This window comes from Carassius auratus, chromosome 30, assembly GCF_003368295.1.
Source record: "Carassius auratus strain Wakin chromosome 30, ASM336829v1, whole genome shotgun sequence".
Classification (NCBI taxonomy): domain Eukaryota; kingdom Metazoa; phylum Chordata; class Actinopteri; order Cypriniformes; family Cyprinidae; genus Carassius; species Carassius auratus.
In genome coordinates this window covers 7,182,787-7,194,904 of record NC_039272.1, presented here as the reverse complement: position 1 = coordinate 7,194,904, position 12,118 = coordinate 7,182,787, and the positions used below count along the sequence as shown (strand labels likewise).

The following is a 12,118-nucleotide window of genomic DNA, read 5'->3' as shown; positions in this document are numbered from 1 at the left end:
AACACAAGATACAGGAGGCGTTGTTTAATCTAGATCCAACTCCTCCCACTTTACGTACTAAACCTACTCGTCTCCACCCCCTGATCCCTAAAACCACCCCTACCCTACCAATCTCCACCCCCTAGATGTGGATCCAACTTCGCCCCGAGTTTTTATCTTCTGCTTTTCATATTGCACTTACTACTGAATTCCAGTGTTACATTTAGTCATTTAGCAGACCATTTTATCCATTATTTTTTTTATTTTTACCGTTTTGAAATAAAGAACATTTAGAGAACGTTGTTAAATGGCATTACTTTAGCTATATTTTTATAATTCACATTCAAGTTTAAGTTTGAGTGGATATCATTAAAGAAACAACTAAATTAATAAATGCAATCAAATAAAATATGTATTGTCTATTGTTGTGGAATAAAATGAAGTATTGTGCGCACAATCTGACTTTTACGTCTGTACGTATGACATCACTGATGACGCGTGTAACCGTTCGGCGCTAATTTTCAAATGGTGGTCTGAACAGACGGAATTAGAGAAAGTTTGGATCAGCTGTACTGCTTAAAAATCATCAGATAATCGCAGGTAACTTGAACACTTGTTTTTTGTAGTTTATCTGAGGAACGTTTACAATACCACCGTTTATAATTTTTATCTCGTTCGTTTTCAGAAGCGTGCTTAGCGCTAACGTTAGCTAGCAAAGGTTCAAATAAGGCTTTGTTGAATCTTATAACGGAAGCGTTTTCATGCAAAAATTCGCTTTAGGTTTATAAACGTATGACTTTAGATAACATTTTTATTGTGGATATGTTTATAGTATATTCGTTTTTATCTGAAGCAGCTAAATAAACGTTAATTTAATGTGTTTACGTAGCGAGGTCTGCGGGATTTACTAGCTAACGTTAACGGTGAAGTTACTGTTTAGCAGACTGTAAAATACTTTGCGAAAACGCTACATAATAGTGTATGGATATATAATAAGCTAATATTGTCCCATAGTTTCGTTATGAGCGCATTCAGTACCCCGACATCTCGGCCACGGCAGTGGTCCTCGCCGGCATTAGGACACAAAGCCGCGCTGTCGGCCACCAGCACACCTCTGCTGGACAACATCCAGGGAAACGATGATGAACAGGAGAGACGTCAAAGACGCAGATCCAGGGTCATCGACCTTCACGGAGTGACCGACTCCTCCATTAACGAGGCTGGTAGCCACAGGTAGGCTAGAACCATGGTGTTCAGCTGCAACATTATTTATATGCAGACTCAGAGTAAGTTACAAACTAGTTTTTTCTTTACCTTAGTACTGCAGGCACACCTGCTGCTTTCCCTAAGCTGTCGTCTGCACAGATATCTGAGCATTATTCTACCTGCATCAAGCTTTCCACTGAAAATGTGAGTTGATAGTTATGTATTCCGTACTTTACTGGTTTCCTGCTTTCTTAAATGCAACAGTACTATTATTTGTTGCCTTTTTAAATTTGTATTTTTTTTTATTTATTTTTTTACAGAAAATCACCACAAAGAATGCATTTGGCCTACACCTCATTGATTACATGGCAGACATACTCCAGCAGAAAGATTCAGAGCTCAACTTCAAGGTAGAAACTCGTTGAATTTGATTTTAGCACCAGTTTACATGCATTATTGGAAACCATATCGCAACCGTGTTGGTGGGTTGATCCAGGTAGCAGCGGGGACCCTGGATGCCAGCACAAAAATCTATGCGGTGAGGGTGGATGCAGTTCACGCGGATGCTTACAGAGTCCTAGGAGGCTTGGGATCTGAGACCAAACCAAAAGAGAGTGAGTATTTGTTTTAAGTCATGGGTCTGCTTGAATATTACGAGAACATAGATAAGATAACAAGATTATTTTTGCTGAATGTTGGATTGGTTGGAGAGGTTAAGGTGGTTGTTGTCTTCCTGGTGGATGAACGTGTCATACTCTGTTCAGGGTTCATGCACCGTATTAATAAATTCTCATCTCATTCCAGGTCAAGATGGTGAAGAGGAGGAGGTAGCCGAGGATGGTCAGGGACCGCAAGTGGCTGCTAAACAGCCTAAGAAAAGACCTCAGAAGAAGACAGTGGAGCAGAACCTCAGTAACATCAATCTCTCTGAATCAGAGATGAAGTGTGAGGTGAGTAATATGACTAGAGTCAAGACAAGTCAAAGTTATTTGTATGCCACTTTTCACAATACACATTGTTTCCAAGTAGCTTTATAGAAAACCATACTGTTAAAGTTATATTTCACTCAAAAGTAAAAATTTTGTCACTAATTACTCGCCCTCATGTCGTTCTAAAACCCATAAGACCTTTGCTCATCTCCAGAACACAAATTAAGATATTTTTGATGAAATCCAAGAGCTCTCAGACCCTGCATAGACCACAATACATTTGAAATGTTCCCGAAGTTTGAGTGAAAATCCCTAGCAATTTTGAAGGTGACATAAACTATGAAGATCTTAAACATTCTTTTACACAGGTGGATCCCATGTTCCAGCGCATGGCTGCTTCCTTTGATGAGAACAGTACAGCAGGAGTATTCCTCTCTGTGCTGTTCAGTGAAGACAGTCGCTGTGAGCTGCGTTTCCCTTCACATATGACCTTGCTGAAGTCACAGCTGCTTCCTGTGCAGGTGACCCATCAGCATGTTCCTGCCTCACCATTTATAGGTAAACTATCTTTGCACGTCACACACTGTTCAAAGTCTTGGGACAGTTTACTCTTGGATTTACCAAGTAATATTCTGTATTCATAGCCTAAATGTTTCTAGCACATAGCATGTGTTGTGAGGTGTAACGACCACACAGAGATGTTTGACAGCAGGAGCTTTTTAATTCCTTTTAATTGTTCCAGGTCATTTAAAGACACTAGAGGACAGACCAATTTGTCCATCCTTAGAAGATTTTTCCTTTACTCAATGGACTCCTGAACAGGTGAGACAGTTTTGAATTTTTTTTTTTTCTTGGATACATTTTCTTTTCTAAAATTCTTTGATGAAATTCAAAAGAATATCATTTAAAAAAAATATTTTGTTACACTATTGATGTCTTTACTGTCACTTTTGATCAATTCAATGCATCCTTACTGGAAGTAAATATTAAATTATTTATTTTTAGTGTGTGTACACATTTTTTAAATGTGATTCTCATTCTTATTGTCAATATAGACCACAAACCTCAACCAGCTTCTTGAGAAAATGAAGCAGGGAGAGCACGCATTCGATGTCAATGCAGACATTGAGCCAGATGAGGACGTGGCTCCAGATTTTGGGGATAATTTTGATGCAGATGTGGATGAGGGCAGACAGGGAGACTGTGAGGAGTTTAAGGAACAGAGAGAGGCTTGTTCAAAGAGTCCTCAGAAAGGAAGGTTAGTGCTTACAAAATGTATTGCACAAAAGGTTTGCTAATTGTTGTATTGCAAACGGACTGTTTCACACTATTCACAATGAGTTACAGTTTCATATAGTGCATTTTCACTTATTTAGACATCAAACCTAAGCTCGACCTTAGCATAGTTGCTACATTTCATGTTGTATTTTAAGTCTCTGTCTTTTCAGATTAACCCACTTAATTTGCATCAAAATGTCTTCTGTGATGTTTAATTATGCCTATCCACTGTGAGGTGTATTTGTGTTATCAACAGAGGCGTTATTCCTATTGGCGAGGTGGATATTGCCACAATGTGTCTGCAGTTGTCTGATCAGCCCAGAGAGTACTCGTACTTCAGTCCCAGGACCATGGCCACCTGGGTCGGACCTGGCTACTGGCTCTTCAAACCTGGACACAAGCGTAAGTCATAGACTAACCTAGAAGAGTTACAGTCAGCTACAAATAATACAGAATGGATTTGATCACTTTCTTAATTTCTTGCTTTCTTTGTGCCATTTTTCACCCAATTTCTAATTTATCCTGTCTAGAGGATCACAAACCAGACAAAGAACCTCGGAAACGAGCACCAAAAAATCCTCTCGTAATTGACTTTAAGGGAGATATCAACTTTCATAATTACTTTAAGACAACTAGAGTAAGTTTGTATTTGCTAATTCTCATATTGTGTCTTTTAATGACTACCAAAATAAACAAAAGTTTCATAAAAGCAATTCATACTATGCATTTTAATCCCTCCAGCTAAAGCTTGTAAATGTAAGCAGCAGATTACTTGGTGACAAACTGACAATGATATGCTTATTTCCAGGCAGCAACCACTATTAGTAAATCAGCTTTAAACACCAGCAATAAGAAAACCACACTTCCAGCAGACTTCCAGTATCCACCCAGTAACCTGTCACAGCTCACCCTCAAACCCTCCAACACAGTAAGTGCTTGAATGTTCAATATTCATGTCTGCATTGCTGTGTACTCTACTAAATAGAGGTTGTGGCACATCAAAAACAACATTAGAAGAACGCTGTACAGGAGACTGCCAGATTCGTTTATTTTGTTCATTTTATAATTGAGTGATTATTTTTTCACTCCAGCTCAGCGCAGAAGGAAAGAAAAGATTATCAGGAGAGCTGGGAGAGGACATAGGAGAGTATGATTACAACAACGCTAATGACACAGCCAACTTCTGTCCTGGGCTTCAGGTAAAACACACTACTGTTATATGTCATGGGTATTCATGCAGATGGTCTGTTAAACGGTTCCTGGTTTCTGTTAACAGGAAGGGGACAGTGAGGATGCTGAAGGCTTTGGAGGATCCGATGACTCCCAAACAGACAGACCAACCATTTTCTCTCTGGACACAGAAGACATCTCTACATACGGAGAGGACTGTCTCGTCCCTGAGCCTCACAAGGTAAGATGAGAGTAGAAATGGTGGGTTACTTCACTATACTACATTATTTGCTTTTACTTCAAATGTTTTGGATGGACAACTCATGAATTAAGGCTTATTTATACTTCTGCATCGGACATACGACATAGCCTCAACGCCGTAGGCTGTGTCAGTTTTCATTTATACGTCTGCGTCATTGTCCTCATCGATGTGCAGTACACACGCAAACCGCTAGACTGCAGTGTCCACGGGCATGTTGCTTGTGTAACCCACAGTACCACAGCAATAGCTGAAGAAGAAGAAGCTTCTTGTGCAAAAAACACACAAAACTCAAATGCGGAGGGAGGGGTACTAGCAGACCAATCACAGCCTTTGTGGTCCGCATAGATTTTACCCACTGTAATTTGGCTACGCCGTAGCCTGCACATTATATGCACCATCTACAGCTTAGATCCGATGCAGAAGTATGAATCAGCCTTTAACTGTATTTGCTATTTGCTCTAGGTAAATACCATTGAGATAAACTATGCCAAGACAGCCAAAAAGATGGACATGAAGAAGCTGAAGACCACTATGTGGGGTCTCCTTACAGAGAGTCCTGAAAAAACAGCAAAGGTTTGTAATTGTAGCGTTTAGATAAGTTTAGAAAGTATATATATTTTTTGGTTTATTATTATTACTTAATTAAATGACCATTTCTAGCAGGTGGACAGTGAGGACACAACAGAAGTACCTGGAGAAAAATCATTCAGCCAGTCTGTCAGGAATCTTGTACAAAGGTAGTTTATTTTTTTTAATTGGTGTTATGTATCTTTTCACTATTCTGGCTCATGGAAGAAATGCTTGGCATTGATATTTTTCTTGCATGTACTGTACATACATTCTTCTTTTCTCTTTTTCCCCTAGGCTTCCCTCAACCATGGCTACCAACCTCTCAGTACCATTGGCTTTTGTGGCCCTTCTGCACTTGGCTAATGAGAAAGTGGGTATTCTGTTATATCGAATGATTAAAAAAAACAGTGAAGATGGAGGTCTGTTGTTGATTAATAATACAATGTTGTTTTTTGTTTATAGATCTGTGTCTTGCATTAGTATGCATTGAATGTTTTGTAGCTCACATGAGGAAACATGTTTCCTCTTAAATTATCACAACATTTGATTGCTGTAAATCTAAAAGCTCTTATTTCCATCAACAGAACTTGGAGCTGCACAAGATTGACGGCATGACCGATATCGTCATTAAACAAGGCCACTGAAAACTGATACAGATATTTTATACAACAGTCTTGAATTGTATCAAAATGTATATGCTGTTTCCTATGTTTTTTATGTCATGTAAAATATCTATGTGTGGCCAAAAAGAATAGCCAAGTGGAGGATGATGTCAGGATCATGTTAAAAATGTTGTACAGGGAACTACCACAGAATTTGAAGTGAAATTTAAAGCTCAAAAACATGTACCAGGAAAAACATGAGCTGCAGTGCATTGATAATATGATTGCTTTTAAGATTGAACCGTTTAAATTTTTTTTTTTTACAGTAATAGTTAATATGAAGTTACTGTTGTCAGTTTCTATTTTTAAAAAGTTTTATTGAAATTGTAAAACTTCATTTTATGACTTGGTACACATCTACATCTGATTCATAAAAATAAAACTTCTCAAAGTATTGCATAGTTTACCTGTTTTTGTTTAGTATGATGTCATTTTGGAATGCTATACTGCTCCACGTGAATGCATGTAATGCTTGAGGCATTTAGGTGGAGCCAATTGTTACATTGGTGGAAAAAAAGTTTCCTTCACAAGAGTCTAATCGTTCTGCCCTAAAATTTTTAAAACCATTTACAAAAATAAATAAAAATAAAACTTCTTGACATAAACAATGTTGAAAGAAAATCACAAAATGGCAGTTTTATTTAATTTTGTTTTGAAAAGTACAATTACTCCCTGGTCTGTCTAGCCTTGCGAGAACAAAACTATCATTGAAGTGCAGAAATATGGCTGGACCGTTTCCTCATGTTTACGCATCGTGAATCCAGCGCCCTCTTGAGGATGTTCTGGAGAGTGGCTAGAGAGGTGGACCAAAGCAAACTCGTTCGCTGGAGGAAAAAGACTGAATTAGAGACCAGGAAGTGTAGACGCGGTTTACATCTCGCTCACTCGAGGAAACAGTTAGAAACATTTTAACTTCAAAGTATAGAAGTGCATTTGTTCTTTTTACGTGGAATAAGTTCAAACACCAAACAGTGAGACCATGGGGTTGGCTGATCAAAATAGTACGGTAAGTTACTCAGTTAACAATAGTCAGCAGGTGCTTGATGTTGGTGCATCGCTTATTGGTTAAAAAAATGAACTAACCTACTGTGTTTCTGTCTGTGTCCATGTAAATCATATTATTTTAAGAGGTAGGAAGGTTGATATTTTATAAGTTTTAGTTGTACCGTTTGACGTGCGTTGACGCTGTCACAGGACGAAGCTCGTTTTTCAAGTTTTAGTTATTTCTACATACGTTCCTGTTGTGAGTTAATGTCCATAACTGTTGAGATTGTTAGATAATGTGCCGTTTAGATAAAACTTTTATACTTAAACTTTATCCAATTTGCACTGCAAATTACTTTTTCAGATTTGTTTACACGGATAGATTTTTACCTTGAGCTTTGAAGCAAAACCGTTTTACTAGACACAACCAACTGTTGAGCTCAGCACTTATTAAATGGGTACCCTACTTCATTTAAATATGTTTTTTTATCTAGAGTTTACAAATATGCTGATCACATCACACGACGCCTTTGACTGTTGAAGTGAACCACAAGTGTTAGATCCGCATGCTGGGTTGCTTAAGATGAAGTTGACCAACAGAAGACCTTTTTTTTTTTTCCTTTAAATTTCAACAGTACCACAGTATAAGACATCCTCTGCATTTTTTTTTTTTTTTTAGGGTGTGGTTTAAATATCGTTCTTCGACAGTATTGTGTAGAACTGGTAGTTTGAAATTGTGAAGTTTGATCTTGAAGATATTTGGTTGCTGGTAGCCTACTAGAGGGTCTTTAAAGGAGATGGATAACTAGATGGATAATTTTTCACTTTCTATTATGTTGTTGTCATCACATTATAGTAATAGATATCACATGGTCCATTTTTCCCCAATAATGGTACTTCAGGTCATCAGTATCCAATGTAACCTAATAGCTTTCTGCCATTCTGAAGGCCTTGTGACACCAACACAGTGACTAGAATAGAAAGGGTAGTGACGCAGCATTGCTTTTGGTTTCCTGGTGACACATTTTTTCATAAAGTTTCAGCCGTTCAAGAGGATTTAAAGGTGTTAAATGTGGCTAAACATGGGAAAAAAGTACTGAAATGGCAAAATGAATAATGCAAAAAGTTGTTATTATGGGGTCTGCGCTGCGTTTACCAGTGTTACTGTATTTAATTAGTGTTTTTAGGTGTAATGTGGTAAAGCTATCTTGTTACATCGCTTTTGTCAATATCACGTGTTCTTACATCTAAAGGCATTATTGTGCACAGTTTTTCATATAATGTATTGCAGTTCTTGTTTTTGAGATTTTTTTTAACTGAATATAGAAATGGGCAGCACTGTATATCAGCCCTTTCTGTATGCTTTTAATTGCTTGAATCACCAATTTTCAGAATGATTAAATGTATATATCCATATATCCATTTGCATTTATGTATATATCCATATATCCATTTGCATTTAAAAATCATACAAAGACAGGTTTTTAATGTTATCGCACAGCGTCAGTGCTCCACACAGAGATCTGATCTGATCATCATCAGTCTGTCTTGAATGACATGCAGAAACAGAACAAACTGAGACAGACTAAATCCACAAGAACTGTAGCAATGTCTCCAAGACAAAGAGACCTACCTGCAAAGCTACCTGAAAATCTATGCCCAAGTGCACATAGAGCTAAAGCTGCTTTAAACACAAAGGATGAACACACAAAATCTTGATTTAATTTAGTTAACGGAAGTTTGATGATCTATTGATGATAAAAAGTGTCTAAAACTTTTAACAGTACTGTAGCATTGCATGAAGGTTTCTTGAATTCAATATGAATGTTTGGAAATGTAAGCTGATATTTCCTACTGACACACTACAGCAAAAGACAGAAATAAAGAACTTAAAACCCAGTGGGTTTGCTGCCAGAAAGCTCTTTTTTTATTTTATTTCATCTGACCATAGAAGCCAGAACCATTTGAAGTTCCAGTCGTGTGAACTGATTCAACTGAATATGCTGGAGTTTGTTTTTGGATGAGCCAGGTGTTTTTTTTTTTCTTGAAACCCATTTGAAAAACGTGGTGATGTAGGGGCTATTTGATATATATATATATATATATATATATATTCAAGGGGTGTGACGAGATCTCATGGTACAAGATCTTCACGAGATGTGTCTCCTGAGAACGTGACTATAACCTTCTGTGCCGAGGTATATCAGATATATTTTCAGTACACTTGCTCTTTCACCCGCTGGTGGTATGCAAGATATTTTATCTTCACATCAGGCAAGTGGATGTATGATAAGTGGGTCTTTATCCAGTCATAAAAACAGAATTCACACTTAATGTTTGTCAAACTTTGAGTTGATTAATAAAAAAAGTAAAAAAACTTTTAATTTTATTTTATACTATTTATAATTTTTGTGCAATTACTTGCCTGTCAGTTGAGTTTGTGGCAAAACCTTCTGCAGTGTTTCATGTTGTTTATTACTGCATACAATTTTTACAATTAAAATATATGTTGATTTTTAAAATGCACTTACATTTTTTTGCACTTTGTGTTTTTCAGTTCAATAAAATAATATTTTTCCCTATATATTTCATCATTGAAGATTTAAAAAAAAAAAAAAAAAAAAATATATATATATATATATATATATATATATATATATATATATATATATATTAGGTTATCTGACTCCAAGAATCTCTGCAATTCTGCAGCTGTGATCCTTGAAGAGACTTTGGCCACTCAATCTCTCTTCAGCATGCATTAGGACGATGTCCACCCGCATCCTCTTCCAAGCAGATTTGTAAAATATTTAGTTGATTGGTACTTTTTAATTATTGCCCTGATGGTAGAAATGGGGATTTTCAATGCTTTAGATCTTTTCTTACAGCCACTTTCTTTTTTGTGAAGCTCAACAATCTTGTTCTGCACATCAGATCTATATTCTTTGGTTTCACTCCTTGTGATTGATGACTAAGGGAATTTGGCCTTTGTGTTCCTCATATTTATAATCCTTCAGAACAGGAAGTCATGGCTGAATTCATGTTCATAATCACCCTGGTGCGCTAAAGATTTGTATATGTATAGGAATATACTTCAGAGATATTTTGCTAAGAAGAATTTCTAGGGGTGTCAATAATGGTAGCCAACATGCACTGGAGAAAAAATATTTTAATACTGTGAGTTTCCCCCACTTTCAGTTTTTTTAAAAATAAAGACCAAACAGATAAATGATGCACATATTTACCAACGGATGCCAATATTAGTGGTCGGCACTGTAAACATAGGTTAATGGGCTTTTGACTAAAATAACTTTTTACAAACTTTCTAGATTTTCATAACTATTTATGCTTGGAGCTATTTTGATCATGTTTTGGTTTCCTCTCAATGCAGGAGCCAAGAGAAGGAGAGTCTTCAAAGGATGTGGATAAAGTTAAAACTTTGCAGTCTCAAGTGGATGGGGTCAAGGATATTATGACCCAGAATGTCGATCGGATCTTGGCCCGTGGTGAAAGACTGGATGATCTGATGGGCAAATCTGAAGACCTGCAAGCTGGGGTACGTCTGTCAGTACAAAAACTTATTACAGCTGTAATCTCAGAACACCTTTTTACTACAACGTAAATTACCATTCATAATTTTGGGATTTTTCAATATTTTTAAAAAACATTCTGTGCTTCAATTTATAACGAATGGAAAGTAAAAAAAAAGCAAAAATAAATAAATAAATAAATAATTTGTTTGAAATAGAAATCTTTAGAAACTTTTAAAACTGCCTTTTATTGTATGTTTTGACCAATTGAATGCGTCCTTGCTGAATCTTATCTTCCCCACACTTCTAATTGATAGGCTGATGTATGCAGCTATAGCCCACCACTAGTTGAATGACTGTTTTTTCTTCTCTTTCTGCTCCTTAGGCCCAGAACTTCAGGCACACCTCTCAGAAGGTTGCTCGTGCTTACTGGTGGAAGAACGTGAAGCTGATTGTGGTTATTGTTGTGATAGTCCTTATTATTGTACTGATTGTCATATTCCTTGCTACTGGTGTGATCCCGACCAGTTCACCCAAACCCAATCCATAGGATTTTTATTAGTTACAAGCACTCTCACATACACACACAGATTTATGCAACCATGTCCCCACACCAGCACGGGTCATAACTTCAGGAACACACACACATCTTTTATTTGCACATTTAGCTCATATACCTTCACAATTTATGGTCTCACACCACCCCCAAATGAATAGCTTCCATAATGACAGCTTTGAAACTGTGAAGTGGGGGATTTTAAATAGCCTATAGACGCAATGCTGCCTTTTTTTACACTTCTCTCCTCCTGAAAGATCATCCTAGTGGCCACTTTAGCTGTCTTTATGGTTCTCTAAAGCCCGATTAAATGCCACAGCTGTATACAAATACTTGCACTATTATTCATAATGAAGATACCCTTGAAATAGTCATAGACTGGCATTGATCCGGCGAAGGTAATGGGTGAAAGTTCTATCTTTTGAATTATGAAGTATATTTAAGACTGTTAGATTCGATTATATGAGATGTTCTTCAAGTGGCTCTATATTGTATTTGATGTGTCACTGTCTTTGTGCTTTTGCCTACAATTATGTTTTTGTAAAAGGTCAAACAAAAAGGTGTTCTTATTACTGTTACATTACCCAAAACACCATTTCATTATGGAAATGGGTAATTTTATTGTCTTAAATATTTACTGAAAATTGGCAATGGCCCCAACTTCAAAACAGAGAAACGGATTTTCATCCTAGAGAATTAATTAAATTTTTTTTTAATGGAACAAGAGCACCTGAACAAGGTCATTTAGGTAGGAATGATGGATATTTTCTGTATCTCCAAATCACTGCATTGAATTTGACGTGCAGTGTAACATTTGCACTGTACCACATGCAGTCAGTACTGTAACAAGAATTCGAGTGTACTGCATCAAATGTTTTGGCCTTGCACTGCGCGATCTTAATGAAACCCAAGACGTTTTCCTGTTTTGAGAAAGGAGCCTGTACTGTCATTTTCAATGAGCAGTTTTTGTTTAAAAATGCTAAAACTTTTTT

The 12,118-nt window shown here is 36.9% G+C and overlaps 2 protein-coding genes across 3 annotated transcripts; both read left to right on the top strand.

The window, feature by feature from the left end:
* The first annotated feature begins 438 nt into the window (after window positions 1–438).
* ncaph (non-SMC condensin I complex, subunit H) lies at window positions 439–6,450 on the top strand. 2 transcript variants are annotated; one of them, XM_026211071.1, is made up of 18 exons: window positions 439–579; window positions 994–1,212; window positions 1,299–1,389; window positions 1,506–1,595; window positions 1,682–1,799; window positions 1,990–2,135; window positions 2,483–2,672; window positions 2,857–2,936; window positions 3,170–3,372; window positions 3,649–3,794; window positions 3,923–4,029; window positions 4,201–4,320; window positions 4,484–4,591; window positions 4,669–4,803; window positions 5,287–5,397; window positions 5,488–5,561; window positions 5,689–5,764; window positions 5,979–6,450. In XM_026211071.1, exons 2-18 carry the CDS (start codon window positions 1,001–1,003, stop codon window positions 6,036–6,038), a joined length of 2,067 nt encoding a protein of 688 aa, XP_026066856.1. In that variant the 5' UTR covers window positions 439–579; window positions 994–1,000; the 3' UTR covers window positions 6,039–6,450. The 2 variants fall into 2 exon arrangements, with proteins under 2 accessions (XP_026066856.1, XP_026066855.1); XM_026211070.1 differs by having other exon boundaries at window positions 5,485–5,561.
* Window positions 6,451–6,875: 425 nt separating this feature from the next.
* Window positions 6,876–12,093, top strand: LOC113049043 (vesicle-associated membrane protein 8-like). The gene is made up of 3 exons (XM_026211067.1): window positions 6,876–7,062; window positions 10,432–10,596; window positions 10,956–12,093. The coding sequence occupies exons 1-3, from the start codon at window positions 7,036–7,038 to the stop codon at window positions 11,118–11,120; spliced, it is 357 nt and encodes a 118-aa protein (XP_026066852.1). The 5' UTR covers window positions 6,876–7,035; the 3' UTR covers window positions 11,121–12,093.
* Window positions 12,094–12,118: the final 25 nt, after the last annotated feature.

Excerpts from the sequence above, each read along its gene's own strand:
- ncaph (XM_026211070.1), top strand. The coding sequence starts at position 1,001 with ATGAGCGCATTCAGTACCCCGACATCTCGGCCACGGCAGTGGTCCTCG. Across the intron at positions 2,136-2,482 it reads AATCAGAGATGAAGTGTGAG|GTGGATCCCATGTTCCAGCG; the intron begins GTGAGTAATATG and ends TCTTTTACACAG. Across the intron at positions 4,592-4,668 it reads ACTTCTGTCCTGGGCTTCAG|GAAGGGGACAGTGAGGATGC; the intron begins GTAAAACACACT and ends TTCTGTTAACAG.
- LOC113049043 (XM_026211067.1), top strand. The coding sequence starts at position 7,036 with ATGGGGTTGGCTGATCAAAATAGTACG. Across the intron at positions 7,063-10,431 it reads TGGCTGATCAAAATAGTACG|GAGCCAAGAGAAGGAGAGTC; the intron begins GTAAGTTACTCA and ends CTCTCAATGCAG. Across the intron at positions 10,597-10,955 it reads CTGAAGACCTGCAAGCTGGG|GCCCAGAACTTCAGGCACAC; the intron begins GTACGTCTGTCA and ends TCTGCTCCTTAG.